This window comes from Pseudorasbora parva, chromosome 6 (genome assembly GCF_024679245.1).
Source record: "Pseudorasbora parva isolate DD20220531a chromosome 6, ASM2467924v1, whole genome shotgun sequence".
Taxonomy (NCBI): domain Eukaryota; kingdom Metazoa; phylum Chordata; class Actinopteri; order Cypriniformes; family Gobionidae; genus Pseudorasbora; species Pseudorasbora parva.
Window position 1 is genome coordinate 3,002,129 of NC_090177.1, and position 14,441 is coordinate 3,016,569.

General features: G+C 35.0%; 1 protein-coding gene across 2 annotated transcripts in view; it reads left to right on the forward strand.

The window, feature by feature from the left end:
• Nucleotides 1-14,441, forward strand: part of mcoln3b (mucolipin TRP cation channel 3b) — a 76,784-nt gene that overhangs the window by 41,034 nt on the left and 21,309 nt on the right. For both annotated transcript variants that reach the window (XM_067445323.1, XM_067445324.1), the window contains exons 9-10: nucleotides 2,584-2,733; nucleotides 3,294-3,395. In XM_067445323.1, coding sequence (XP_067301424.1) covers nucleotides 2,584-2,733; nucleotides 3,294-3,395 — 252 coding nt within the window. The remainder of the gene's footprint in view (nucleotides 1-2,583; nucleotides 2,734-3,293; nucleotides 3,396-14,441) is intronic.

Genomic DNA, 14,441 nt, shown 5'->3' on the forward strand with positions numbered 1-14,441 from the left:
TCAGAGTGACCAGAATTATTTTTAATTCTAAGCAATTTTGAAAATAGGATTATTCAAATAGAATAAAATAAATACAAATAACTTTTTACAACATTGTTTGAGTGTAGAAATTGGATCCGTTTAATTTATTTATGACTGAAAAATATGTATCACATTAAGTTTGTTTTATGTCCAAATGAATGGAAATATTACATGCATTTCAAATATTTATCTTAAATGTAGGTCTGAATTTTGATAACACAATAAGGTTTCATTAATCAACTACTTCAGTTAATATAAACTAAGAATACTTATACCGATACCATTAATCTTAATGTTAATTCCAACATTTACTACGTGATTAAAATCAAATGTTATATTTGACAACATTAGTTAATGCACTGTGAGCTAACATTAAAAATTAATGAACAGCTGGATTTTTATTAAAATTAACAAAGATTAATAAATACTGTAACAAATGTATTGCTCATTGTTAGTTCATATTGAGTAGTCAACTAATGAAACTGTAGTGACTGGGCTACATATATTAGTAAATTAAATTAGCTCAATAGGGAATTATGGGGATTAATATTTAATTATTTATTATTTATCATAACTGGTTATGATCAAACAATAAATCTTCAAATCACCCAATAGGACACACCTAACCTAGGTATTTAAGCAATATAAATTTGGTTAACAACAATGGATTGCAATTAACGAATATATATTAAATCATTACAGAATAACCTTTAAAGAATTAATTCAAAACTCATCTGATCCGTTCTTTTAACAAACGATCAGTACAATCTCTTATCAACTCTCAAAGCTTTTATTCTTTCTACCAAATCTCTGGGAAGGTTACTCTTCTGGCCACAAAGAATAAACTTTCTGAGCTATTGGGATATTAGTTAAAGTATTCAAAGATACTCATGAGAGCTGTAGCTAGATCTGAACATTAAAGTGACTTATGTCTTGTGAGCAGTAACAATGACAATTACACATGGATACAATGGTTTTAATAATTGACACTACGAATACAACTAACTAGATAAAGAATACATGTATATGCAGAATAACGACAGGTAACGAAATAGGAAAGGAGAAAGAAGAGAAAGGAAGGGTTCAGAATGGTATTTCACAAACTACTACAGAGAGCCAGTAAAGAACAATATCACCTTAAACAGGGTTACTAGTCTTAAACGCATCTAAATTTCGATGGAATTTATACTTGCATGGGTTGCTTTGTGTTGAGTATAAAAGAATGCGTGTGAGTCCTCTCAAGAGTGTTCTGTGAGCTGGAGCGCTCTCTCTCAGTTCTTCCAAGTGATCTCCGATCAGCGGGAAGTTTGAAGGTAGTTTGAAAGTGAATGTTGCCAAAGGAGAGGAAGGTTTCCTTCGAAGTTATGGAAGTTCCTTGATGGTGTTCAGTGCCTGTCCGCCTTTGTCCAAGGACTGAGTAGCGGAGCGCGCTGACTTCAAAGGAAACAACCACTCTGACTTCACCTCTTAGCCAGGGCCGAAGCCTCGTGGCAAGAGGTGAGCCGGCTTCAGAGGACGGGAGGAAAGGTCCGAGGACGAGTAGAGAAGAGGCCAAAGAAATGTTTCCACTTGTCTTTTAAGACAATTAATCCACACCCCTTCTGGGTTAGTTTACCCAATCCAGAGGTTGAATTCTGAGCGGGAAAAATTCTCTTTGTCTCTGTTTACGACCTAATTTGCATGTTTTATCAGGTGTCGTAAAGGGTGTCGATTTTATACAGTTTTACTCCCAAGTTTGCTAAACGTATTAATGATACATTTCATAATCCTATTCTGTGCATCGTTGATTAAGACAAAGAGAGAGGAATATTTAGATATCAAACACGTTATGGCTGGGAGATATTAAAGCAGAGATACATTCTTACACAGGAATACAAGCATTTAAAATGAACTTACATTGTTTATACATCATGACTTTGTTGGTATGACATATGGAGCATACATACACACAATGATACCTCATATACAGTCTGTAATAGTTTTAATTAAAGCTTCATAAGGAAAGTGTGTGTGTATTGGCAAGAGTCTCTGCGTCTCTCTGTCTGGGAGAATGTGAAGGGGGGAACAGGGTTCAAGTCATGTGACCAGATAACAATCTGATTGAAGTTGCCACAGTTTTCCAAAGATGCTGCCTGTCTCATTTCAATTCGGTCACAAACCTGTCTAAGATGTCACTTGCCCAGACTCGTTGGCATCGGGCCCCTAATTTATATGTGGCTAAAAGCTATCCACCCTAAACATCAGAATTGACTCATCTTTGATCCTGATGAGAGAGACTCCAGATGCTACAAAACTTTATTGTATTTTATTAGTGTTACCAAAATTTTGACCGACATTTGAAATGCTTATAATATTGCCATGAATTTGAATTTTTAACATAAACAAACTAAAATTTAATGTGATGCATATTTTTTAGTCATACATAAATGAAACGGGTCAGATTTATACAATGTTAACAAATGAGACCTTACTGTAAAGTGTTACCAAATGTGTCATGCAGAAAACTTGTATTTTTAGACAATCAAAATTCAGGCAGTAATCACATGTTGATCTGTTCTTTAGGAATACACGGCGTTCTTCTCCAGTCGTTACAGCAAACGTGTGTCGTTCTCCAACCGTATGGAGTTCATTAACGGCTGGTACATCCTCATCATCGTTAGTGACGTTCTCACCATCACCGGCTCTCTGCTGAAGATCATCATCCAGCTAAAGGTCAGAAATCTTCTAAACACAAGTTAAAAAGGATCACAAGTAACTGCCTTTTTTTGTTAAATAAACTTAACATATAGATACAATGGCAGATTGTGTCCTCTGCTTGTTGTGATGTGTAACTCATCTGATTTATCGGTTTATATATATATCCTCAAGGATCATGTGACACTGAAGAATAGAGTCATGATGATAAATCCAGCTTTGATCACAGGAATAAATTACATTTTAAAATATATTCAAATAGAAAACGGTTATTTTATATTTTAATAATATTTCACAATATTACAGGTTTTGTTGTATTTGTAATAGCATAAATGCAGCCTTGGTGAGAAGAAGAGACTTCTTTAAAAACATTAAAAAAACTTACCTATCTAAAACTTTTGATCGGTAGTGTACATCGTTCACATTGAAATATTAAAATTTAAAACATGTTTTCTAAGTTTTACAGTATTTTTGATCAATTAATTGCAGCATTGGTGTTACTTGCTGATGTCATCTATCTAAATCTTTCAATCTTTTGCATACTGTTGTTAAATGAGTGAAATGACTGTCTTTCTCAGGCCGTGGCGAGTTATGACCTGTGCAGTATCCTGCTCGGCACCGGCACCATGTTTGTGTGGATCGGGGTCTTGCGCTACATGGGATACTTTAAAAAATACAACGTACGACCTGCTCATTCTCACTTCTCACTGCAGTTTCCAGGAGACTGAATTGGTTTGGCCATTCCTCCTTTTTGCAATATGAACGCTATATTAATAACCATCATTGTATTGTATATAGTTAAGAAATGTGTGGAAGCCCGTTTCCACCACTAAATATTAAAATAAAAAAAGCAATTGCGACTTTATCTCAAAATTCAGACTTTTTTCCTCACAATTGCGAGTTTTAAAGTCACAATTCTGACTTTTTTTCTCACAATTGCGAGTTTTAAAGTCACAATTCTGACTTTTTTCCCACACAATTGCGAGTTTTAGTCACAATTCTGACCTTTTTTACCACACTATTGCGAGTTTTAGTCACAATTCTGACCTTTTTCCCACACTATTGCGAGTTTTAGTCACAATTCTGACCTTTTTTCCCACACTATTGCGAGTTTTAGTCACAATTCTGACTTTTTTTCTCACAATTGTGAGTTTTAGTCACAATTCTGCCCTTTTTCCTCACATTTTCGAGTTTGTCACAATTCTGACCTTTTTCCCTCACAATTGCGAGTTTTAGTCACAATTCTGACCTTTTTTCCCTCACAATTGCGAGTTTTAGTCACAATTCTGACCTTTTTTCCCACACAATTGCGAGTTTTAGTCACAATTCTGACCTTTTTTCCCACACAATTGCGAGTTTTAGTCACAATTCTGACCTTTTTCCCTCACAATTGCGAGTTTTAGTCACAATTCTGACCTTTTTTCCCTCACAATTGCGAGTTTTAGTCACAATTCTGACCTTTTTTCCCACACAATTGTGAGTTTTAGTCACAATTCTGACCTTTTTCCCTCACAATTGCGAGTTTTAGTCACAATTCTGACCTTTTTTCCCACACAATTGCGAGTTTTAGTCACAATTCTGACCTTTTTTCCCACACAATTGCGAGTTTTAGTCACAATTCTGACCTTTTTCCCTCACAATTGCGAGTTTTAGTCACAATTCTGACCTTTTTTCCCTCACAATTGCGAGTTTTAGTCACAATTCTGACCTTTTTTCCCACACAATTGTGAGTTTTAGTCACAATTCTGACCTTTTTCCCTCACAATTGCGAGTTTTAGTCACAATTCTGACCTTTTTTCCCACACAATTGCGAGTTTTAGTCACAATTCTGACCTTTTTTCCCACACAATTGCGAGTTTTAGTCACAATTCTGACCTTTTTCCCTCACAATTGCGAGTTTTAGTCACAATTCTGACCTTTTTTCCCTCACAATTGCGAGTTTTAGTCACAATTCTGACCTTTTTTCCCTCACAATTGTGAGTTTTAGTCACAATTCTGACCTTTTTTCCCTCACAATTGCGAGTTTTAGTCACAATTCTGACCTTTTTTCCCTCACAATTGCGAGTTTTAGTCACAATTCTGACCTTTTTTCCCTCACAATTGCGAGTTTTAGTCACAATTCTGACCTTTTTTCCCTCACAATTGCGAGTTTTAGTCACAATTCTGACCTTTTTTCCCACACAATTGCGAGTTTTAGTCACAATTCTAACTTTTTTTCTTACAATTGTGAGTTTTAAAGTCACAATTCTGACCTTTTTTCCCTCACAATTGCGAGTTTTAGTCACAATTCTGACCTTTTTTCCCTCACAATTGCGAGTTTTAGTCACAATTCTGACCTTTTTTCCCTCACAATTGCGAGTTTTAGTCACAATTCTAACTTTTTTTCTTACAATTGTGAGTTTTAAAGTCACAATTCTGACCTTTTTTCCCTCACAATTGCGAGTTTTAGTCACAATTCTGACCTTTTTTTCCTCACAATTGCGAGTTTTAGTCACAATTCTAACTTTTTTTCTTACAATTGAGTTTGTCACAATTCTGAAATTTTTTCCCACACAATTGCGAGTTTTAGTCACAATTCTGACTTTTTTTCTTACAATTGTTAGTTTTAAAGTCACAATTCTGATTTATTTTCTCACAATTGTGAGTTTTAAAGTCACAATTCTAACTTTTTTCCCACACAATTGCGAGTTTTAGTCACAATTCTGACCTTTTTTCTCACAATTGTGAGTTTTAGTCACAATTCTGACCTTTTTTCCCTCACAATTGCGAGTTTTAAAGTCACAATTCTGACCTTTTTCCTCACAATTGCGAGTTTTAAAGTCACAATTCTGACTTTTTTTCTCACAATTGTGAGTTTTAGTCACAATTCTGCCCTTTTTCCTCACATTTTCGAGTTTGTCACAATTCTGACCTTTTTTCCCTCACAATTGCGAGTTTTAGTCACAATTCTGCCCTTTTTCCTCACATTTTCGAGTTTGTCACAATTCTGACCTTTTTTCCCTCACAATTGCGAGTTTTAGTCACAATTCTGACCTTTTTTCCCACACTATTGCGAGTTTTAGTCACAATTCTGACCTTTTTTCCCTCACAATTGTGAGTTTTAGTCACAATTCTGACCTTTTTTCCCACACAATTGCGAGTTTTAGTCACAATTCTGACCTTTTTTCCCTCACAATTGCGAGTTTTAGTCACAATTCTGACCTTTTTTCCCTCACAATTGCGAGTTTTAGTCACAATTCTGACCTTTTTTCCCTCACAATTGCGAGTTTTAGTCACAATTCTAACTTTTTTTCTTACAATTGTGAGTTTTAAAGTCACAATTCTGACCTTTTTTCCCTCACAATTGCGAGTTTTAGTCACAATTCTGACCTTTTTTCCCTCACAATTGCGAGTTTTAGTCACAATTCTGACCTTTTTTCCCTCACAATTGCGAGTTTTAGTCACAATTCTGACCTTTTTTCCCTCACAATTGCGAGTTTTAGTCACAATTCTGACCTTTTTTCCCACACAATTGCGAGTTTTAGTCACAATTCTAACTTTTTTTCTTACAATTGTGAGTTTTAAAGTCACAATTCTGACCTTTTTTCCCTCACAATTGCGAGTTTTAGTCACAATTCTGACCTTTTTTCCCTCACAATTGCGAGTTTTAGTCACAATTCTGACCTTTTTTCCCTCACAATTGCGAGTTTTAGTCACAATTCTAACTTTTTTTCTTACAATTGTGAGTTTTAAAGTCACAATTCTGACCTTTTTTCCCTCACAATTGCGAGTTTTAGTCACAATTCTGACCTTTTTTTCCTCACAATTGCGAGTTTTAGTCACAATTCTAACTTTTTTTCTTACAATTGAGTTTGTCACAATTCTGAAATTTTTTCCCACACAATTGCGAGTTTTAGTCACAATTCTGACCTTTTTTTCCTCACAATTGCGAGTTTTAGTCACAATTCTGACCTTTTTTCCTCACAATTGAGTTTGTCACAATTCTGAAATTTTTTCCCACACAATTGCGAGTTTTAGTCACAATTCTGACTTTTTTTCTTACAATTGTTAGTTTTAAAGTCACAATTCTGATTTATTTTCTCACAATTGTGAGTTTTAAAGTCACAATTCTAACTTTTTTCCCACACAATTGCGAGTTTTAGTCACAATTCTGACCTTTTTTCCTCACATTTTCGAGTTTGTCACAATTCTGACTTTTTCTCTCACAATTGAGTTTTAGTCACAATTCTGACTTTTTTCCCACACAATTGCGAGTTTTAGTCACAATTCTGACCTTTTTTCTCACAATTGTGAGTTTTAGTCACAATTCTGACCTTTTTTCCCACACTATTGCGAGTTTTAGTCACAATTCTGACCTTTTTTCCCACACTATTGCGAGTTTTAGTCACAATTCTGACTTTTTTTCTCACAATTGTGAGTTTTAGTCACAATTCTGCCCTTTTTCCTCACATTTTCGAGTTTGTCACAATTCTGCCCTTTTTTCCCTCACAATTGCGAGTTTTAGTCACAATTCTGACCTTTTTCCCTCACAATTGCGAGTTTTAGTCACAATTCTGACCTTTTTTCCCTCACAATTGCGAGTTTTAGTCACAATTCTGACCTTTTTTCCCACACAATTGCGAGTTTTAGTCACAATTCTGACCTTTTTTCCCACACAATTGCGAGTTTTAGTCACAATTCTGACCTTTTTCCATCACAATTGCGAGTTTTAGTCACAATTCTGACCTTTTTTCCCTCACAATTGCGAGTTTTAGTCACAATTCTGACCTTTTTTCCCACACAATTGCGAGTTTTAGTCACAATTCTAACTTTTTTTCTTACAATTGTGAGTTTTAAAGTCACAATTCTGACCTTTTTTCCCTCACAATTGCGAGTTTTAGTCACAATTCTAACTTTTTTTCTCACAATTGTGAGTTTTAAAGTCACAATTCTGACCTTTTTCCCACACAATTGCGAGTTTTAGTCACAATTCTAACTTTTTTCTCACAATTGTGAGTTTTAAAGTCACAATTCTGACCTTTTTTCCCACACAATTGCGAGTTTTAGTCACAATTCTGACCTTTTTTCCCACACAATTGCGAGTTTTAGTCACAATTCTGACCTTTTTTCCCTCACAATTGAGTTTTAGTCACAATTCTGACCTTTTTTCCCACACAATTGCGAGTTTTAGTCACAATTCTGACCTTTTTTCCCACACAATTGCGAGTTTTAGTCACAATTCTGACTTTTTCTCTCACAATTGAGTTTTAGTCACAATTCTGACCTTTTTTCCCACACAATTGCGAGTTTTAGTCACAATTCTGACCTTTTTTCCCACACAATTGCGAGTTTTAGTCACAATTCTAACTTTTTTTCTTACAATTGCGAGTTTTAGTCACAATTCTAACTTTTTTTCTCACAATTGTTAGTTTTAAAGTCACAATTCTGACCTTTTTCCCACACAATTGCGAGTTTTAGTTACAATTCTAACTTTTTTCCTCACAATTGCGAGTTTTAAAGTCACAATTCTGACTTTTTTTCTCACAATTGCGAGTTTTAAAGTCACAATTCTGACCTTTTCCTCACAATTGCGAGTTTTAAAGTCACAATTTTGACTTTTTTTCTCACAATTGCGAGTTTTAGTCACAATTCTGACATTTTTTCCCACACAATTGCGAGTTTTAGTCACAATTCTGACCTTTTTTCTCACAATTGTGAGTTTTAGTCACAATTCTGACCTTTTTTCCCTCACAATTGCGAGTTTTAAAGTCACAATTCTGACCTTTTTCCTCACAATTGCGAGTTTTAAAGTCACAATTCTGACTTTTTTTCTCACAATTGTGAGTTTTAGTCACAATTCTGCCCTTTTTCCTCACATTTTCGAGTTTGTCACAATTCTGACCTTTTTTCCCTCACAATTGCGAGTTTTAGTCACAATTCTGCCCTTTTTCCTCACATTTTCGAGTTTGTCACAATTCTGACCTTTTTTCCCTCACAATTGCGAGTTTTAGTCACAATTCTGACCTTTTTTCCCACACTATTGCGAGTTTTAGTCACAATTCTGACCTTTTTTCCCTCACAATTGTGAGTTTTAGTCACAATTCTGACCTTTTTTCCCACACAATTGCGAGTTTTAGTCACAATTCTGACCTTTTTTCCCTCACAATTGCGAGTTTTAGTCACAATTCTGACCTTTTTTCCTTCACAATTGCGAGTTTTAGTCACAATTCTGACCTTTTTTCCCTCACAATTGCGAGTTTTAGTCACAATTCTAACTTTTTTTCTTACAATTGTGAGTTTTAAAGTCACAATTCTGACCTTTTTTCCCTCACAATTGCGAGTTTTAGTCACAATTCTGACCTTTTTTCCCTCACAATTGCGAGTTTTAGTCACAATTCTGACCTTTTTTCCCTCACAATTGCGAGTTTTAGTCACAATTCTGACCTTTTTTCCCTCACAATTGCGAGTTTTAGTCACAATTCTGACCTTTTTTCCCACACAATTGCGAGTTTTAGTCACAATTCTAACTTTTTTTCTTACAATTGTGAGTTTTAAAGTCACAATTCTGACCTTTTTTCCCTCACAATTGCGAGTTTTAGTCACAATTCTGACCTTTTTTCCCTCACAATTGCGAGTTTTAGTCACAATTCTGACCTTTTTTCCCTCACAATTGCGAGTTTTAGTCACAATTCTAACTTTTTTTCTTACAATTGTTAGTTTTAAAGTCACAATTCTGATTTATTTTCTCACAATTGTGAGTTTTAAAGTCACAATTCTAACTTTTTTCCCACACAATTGCGAGTTTTAGTCACAATTCTGACCTTTTTTCTCACAATTGTGAGTTTTAGTCACAATTCTGACCTTTTTTCCCTCACAATTGCGAGTTTTAAAGTCACAATTCTGACCTTTTTCCTCACAATTGCGAGTTTTAAAGTCACAATTCTGACTTTTTTTCTCACAATTGTGAGTTTTAGTCACAATTCTGCCCTTTTTCCTCACATTTTCGAGTTTGTCACAATTCTGACCTTTTTTCCCTCACAATTGCGAGTTTTAGTCACAATTCTGCCCTTTTTCCTCACATTTTCGAGTTTGTCACAATTCTGACCTTTTTTCCCTCACAATTGCGAGTTTTAGTCACAATTCTGACCTTTTTTCCCACACTATTGCGAGTTTTAGTCACAATTCTGACCTTTTTTCCCTCACAATTGTGAGTTTTAGTCACAATTCTGACCTTTTTTCCCACACAATTGCGAGTTTTAGTCACAATTCTGACCTTTTTTCCCTCACAATTGCGAGTTTTAGTCACAATTCTGACCTTTTTTCCCTCACAATTGCGAGTTTTAGTCACAATTCTGACCTTTTTTCCCTCACAATTGCGAGTTTTAGTCACAATTCTAACTTTTTTTCTTACAATTGTGAGTTTTAAAGTCACAATTCTGACCTTTTTTCCCTCACAATTGCGAGTTTTAGTCACAATTCTGACCTTTTTTCCCTCACAATTGCGAGTTTTAGTCACAATTCTGACCTTTTTTCCCTCACAATTGCGAGTTTTAGTCACAATTCTGACCTTTTTTCCCTCACAATTGCGAGTTTTAGTCACAATTCTGACCTTTTTTCCCACACAATTGCGAGTTTTAGTCACAATTCTAACTTTTTTTCTTATAATTGTGAGTTTTAAAGTCACAATTCTGACCTTTTTTCCCTCACAATTGCGAGTTTTAGTCACAATTCTGACCTTTTTTCCCTCACAATTGCGAGTTTTAGTCACAATTCTGACCTTTTTTCCCTCACAATTGCGAGTTTTAGTCACAATTCTAACTTTTTTTCTTACAATTGTGAGTTTTAAAGTCACAATTCTGACCTTTTTTCCCTCACAATTGCGAGTTTTAGTCACAATTCTGACCTTTTTTTCCTCACAATTGCGAGTTTTAGTCACAATTCTAACTTTTTTTCTTACAATTGAGTTTGTCACAATTCTGAAATTTTTTCCCACACAATTGCGAGTTTTAGTCACAATTCTGACCTTTTTTTCCTCACAATTGCGAGTTTTAGTCACAATTCTGACCTTTTTTCCTCACAATTGAGTTTGTCACAATTCTGAAATTTTTTCCCACACAATTGCGAGTTTTAGTCACAATTCTGACTTTTTTTCTTACAATTGTTAGTTTTAAAGTCACAATTCTGATTTATTTTCTCACAATTGTGAGTTTTAAAGTCACAATTCTAACTTTTTTCCCACACAATTGCGAGTTTTAGTCACAATTCTGACCTTTTTTCCTCACATTTTCGAGTTTGTCACAATTCTGACTTTTTCTCTCACAATTGAGTTTTAGTCACAATTCTGACTTTTTTCCCACACAATTGCGAGTTTTAGTCACAATTCTGACCTTTTTTCTCACAATTGTGAGTTTTAGTCACAATTCTGACCTTTTTTCCCACACTATTGCGAGTTTTAGTCACAATTCTGACCTTTTTCCCACACTATTGCGAGTTTTAGTCACAATTCTGACCTTTTTTCCCACACTATTGCGAGTTTTAGTCACAATTCTGACTTTTTTTCTCACAATTGTGAGTTTTAGTCACAATTCTGCCCTTTTTCCTCACATTTTCGAGTTTGTCACAATTCTGCCCTTTTTTCCCTCACAATTGCGAGTTTTAGTCACAATTCTGACCTTTTTCCCTCACAATTGCGAGTTTTAGTCACAATTCTGACCTTTTTTCCCTCACAATTGCGAGTTTTAGTCACAATTCTGACCTTTTTTCCCTCACAATTGCGAGTTTTAGTCACAATTCTGACCTTTTTTCCCACACAATTGCGAGTTTTAGTCACAATTCTGACCTTTTTCCCTCACAATTGCGAGTTTTAGTCACAATTCTGACCTTTTTTCCCACACAATTGCGAGTTTTAGTCACAATTCTGACCTTTTTCCCTCACAATTGCGAGTTTTAGTCACAATTCTGACCTTTTTTCCTCACAATTGCGAGTTTTAGTCACAATTCTGACCTTTTTCCCTCACAATTGCGAGTTTTAGTCACAATTCTGACCTTTTTTCCCACACAATTGCGAGTTTTAGTCACAATTCTGACCTTTTTCCCTCACAATTGCGAGTTTTAGTCACAATTCTGACCTTTTTTCCCTCACAATTGCGAGTTTTAGTCACAATTCTGACCTTTTTTCCCACACAATTGCGAGTTTTAGTCACAATTCTGACCTTTTTTCCCACACAATTGCGAGTTTTAGTCACAATTCTGACCTTTTTCCATCACAATTGCGAGTTTTAGTCACAATTCTGACCTTTTTTCCCTCACAATTGCGAGTTTTAGTCACAATTCTGACCTTTTTTCCCACACAATTGCGAGTTTTAGTCACAATTCTAACTTTTTTTCTTACAATTGTGAGTTTTAAAGTCACAATTCTGACCTTTTTTCCCTCACAATTGCGAGTTTTAGTCACAATTCTAACTTTTTTTCTCACAATTGTGAGTTTTAAAGTCACAATTCTGACCTTTTTCCCACACAATTGCGAGTTTTAGTCACAATTCTAACTTTTTTTCTCACAATTGTGAGTTTTAAAGTCACAATTCTGACCTTTTTTCCCACACAATTGCGAGTTTTAGTCACAATTCTGACCTTTTTTCCCACACAATTGCGAGTTTTAGTCACAATTCTGACCTTTTTTCCCTCACAATTGAGTTTTAGTCACAATTCTGACCTTTTTTCCCACACAATTGCGAGTTTTAGTCACAATTCTGACCTTTTTTCCCACACAATTGCGAGTTTTAGTCACAATTCTGACTTTTTCTCTCACAATTGAGTTTTAGTCACAATTCTGACCTTTTTTCCCACACAATTGCGAGTTTTAGTCACAATTCTGACCTTTTTTCCCACACAATTGCGAGTTTTAGTCACAATTCTAACTTTTTTTCTTACAATTGCGAGTTTTAGTCACAATTCTAACTTTTTTTCTCACAATTGTTAGTTTTAAAGTCACAATTCTGACCTTTTTCCCACACAATTGCGAGTTTTAGTTACAATTCTAACTTTTTTCCTCACAATTGCGAGTTTTAAAGTCACAATTCTGACTTTTTTTCTCACAATTGCGAGTTTTAGTCACAATTCTGACCTTTTTTCTCACAATTGTGAGTTTTAGTCACAATTCTGACCTTTTTTCCCTCACAATTGCGAGTTTTAAAGTCACAATTCTGACCTTTTTCCTCACAATTGCGAGTTTTAAAGTCACAATTCTGACTTTTTTTCTCACAATTGTGAGTTTTAGTCACAATTCTGCCCTTTTTCCTCACATTTTCGAGTTTGTCACAATTCTGACCTTTTTTCCCTCACAATTGCGAGTTTTAGTCACAATTCTGCCCTTTTTCCTCACATTTTCGAGTTTGTCACAATTCTGACCTTTTTTCCCTCACAATTGCGAGTTTTAGTCACAATTCTGACCTTTTTTCCCACACTATTGCGAGTTTTAGTCACAATTCTGACCTTTTTTCCCTCACAATTGTGAGTTTTAGTCACAATTCTGACCTTTTTTCCCACACAATTGCGAGTTTTAGTCACAATTCTGACCTTTTTTCCCTCACAATTGCGAGTTTTAGTCACAATTCTGACCTTTTTTCCCTCACAATTGCGAGTTTTAGTCACAATTCTGACCTTTTTTCCCTCACAATTGCGAGTTTTAGTCACAATTCTAACTTTTTTTCTTACAATTGTGAGTTTTAAAGTCACAATTCTGACCTTTTTTCCCTCACAATTGCGAGTTTTAGTCACAATTCTGACCTTTTTTCCCTCACAATTGCGAGTTTTAGTCACAATTCTGACCTTTTTTCCCTCACAATTGCGAGTTTTAGTCACAATTCTGACCTTTTTTCCCTCACAATTGCGAGTTTTAGTCACAATTCTGACCTTTTTTCCCACACAATTGCGAGTTTTAGTCACAATTCTAACTTTTTTTCTTACAATTGTGAGTTTTAAAGTCACAATTCTGACCTTTTTTCCCTCACAATTGCGAGTTTTAGTCACAATTCTGACCTTTTTTCCCTCACAATTGCGAGTTTTAGTCACAATTCTGACCTTTTTTCCCTCACAATTGCGAGTTTTAGTCACAATTCTAACTTTTTTTCTTACAATTGTGAGTTTTAAAGTCACAATTCTGACCTTTTTTCCCTCACAATTGCGAGTTTTAGTCACAATTCTGACCTTTTTTTCCTCACAATTGCGAGTTTTAGTCACAATTCTAACTTTTTTTCTTACAATTGAGTTTGTCACAATTCTGAAATTTTTTCCCACACAATTGCGAGTTTTAGTCACAATTCTGACCTTTTTTTCCTCACAATTGCGAGTTTTAGTCACAATTCTGACCTTTTTTCCTCACAATTGAGTTTGTCACAATTCTGAAATTTTTTCCCACACAATTGCGAGTTTTAGTCACAATTCTGACTTTTTTTCTTACAATTGTTAGTTTTAAAGTCACAATTCTGATTTATTTTCTCACAATTGTGAGTTTTAAAGTCACAATTCTAACTTTTTTCCCACACAATTGCGAGTTTTAGTCACAATTCTGACCTTTTTTCCTCACATTTTCGAGTTTGTCACAATTCTGACTTTTTCTCTCACAATTGAGTTTTAGTCACAATTCTGACTTTTTTCCCACACAATTGCGAGTTTTAGTCACAATTCTGACCTTTTTTCTCACAATTGTGAGTTTTAGTCACAATTCTGACCTTTTTTCCCACACTATT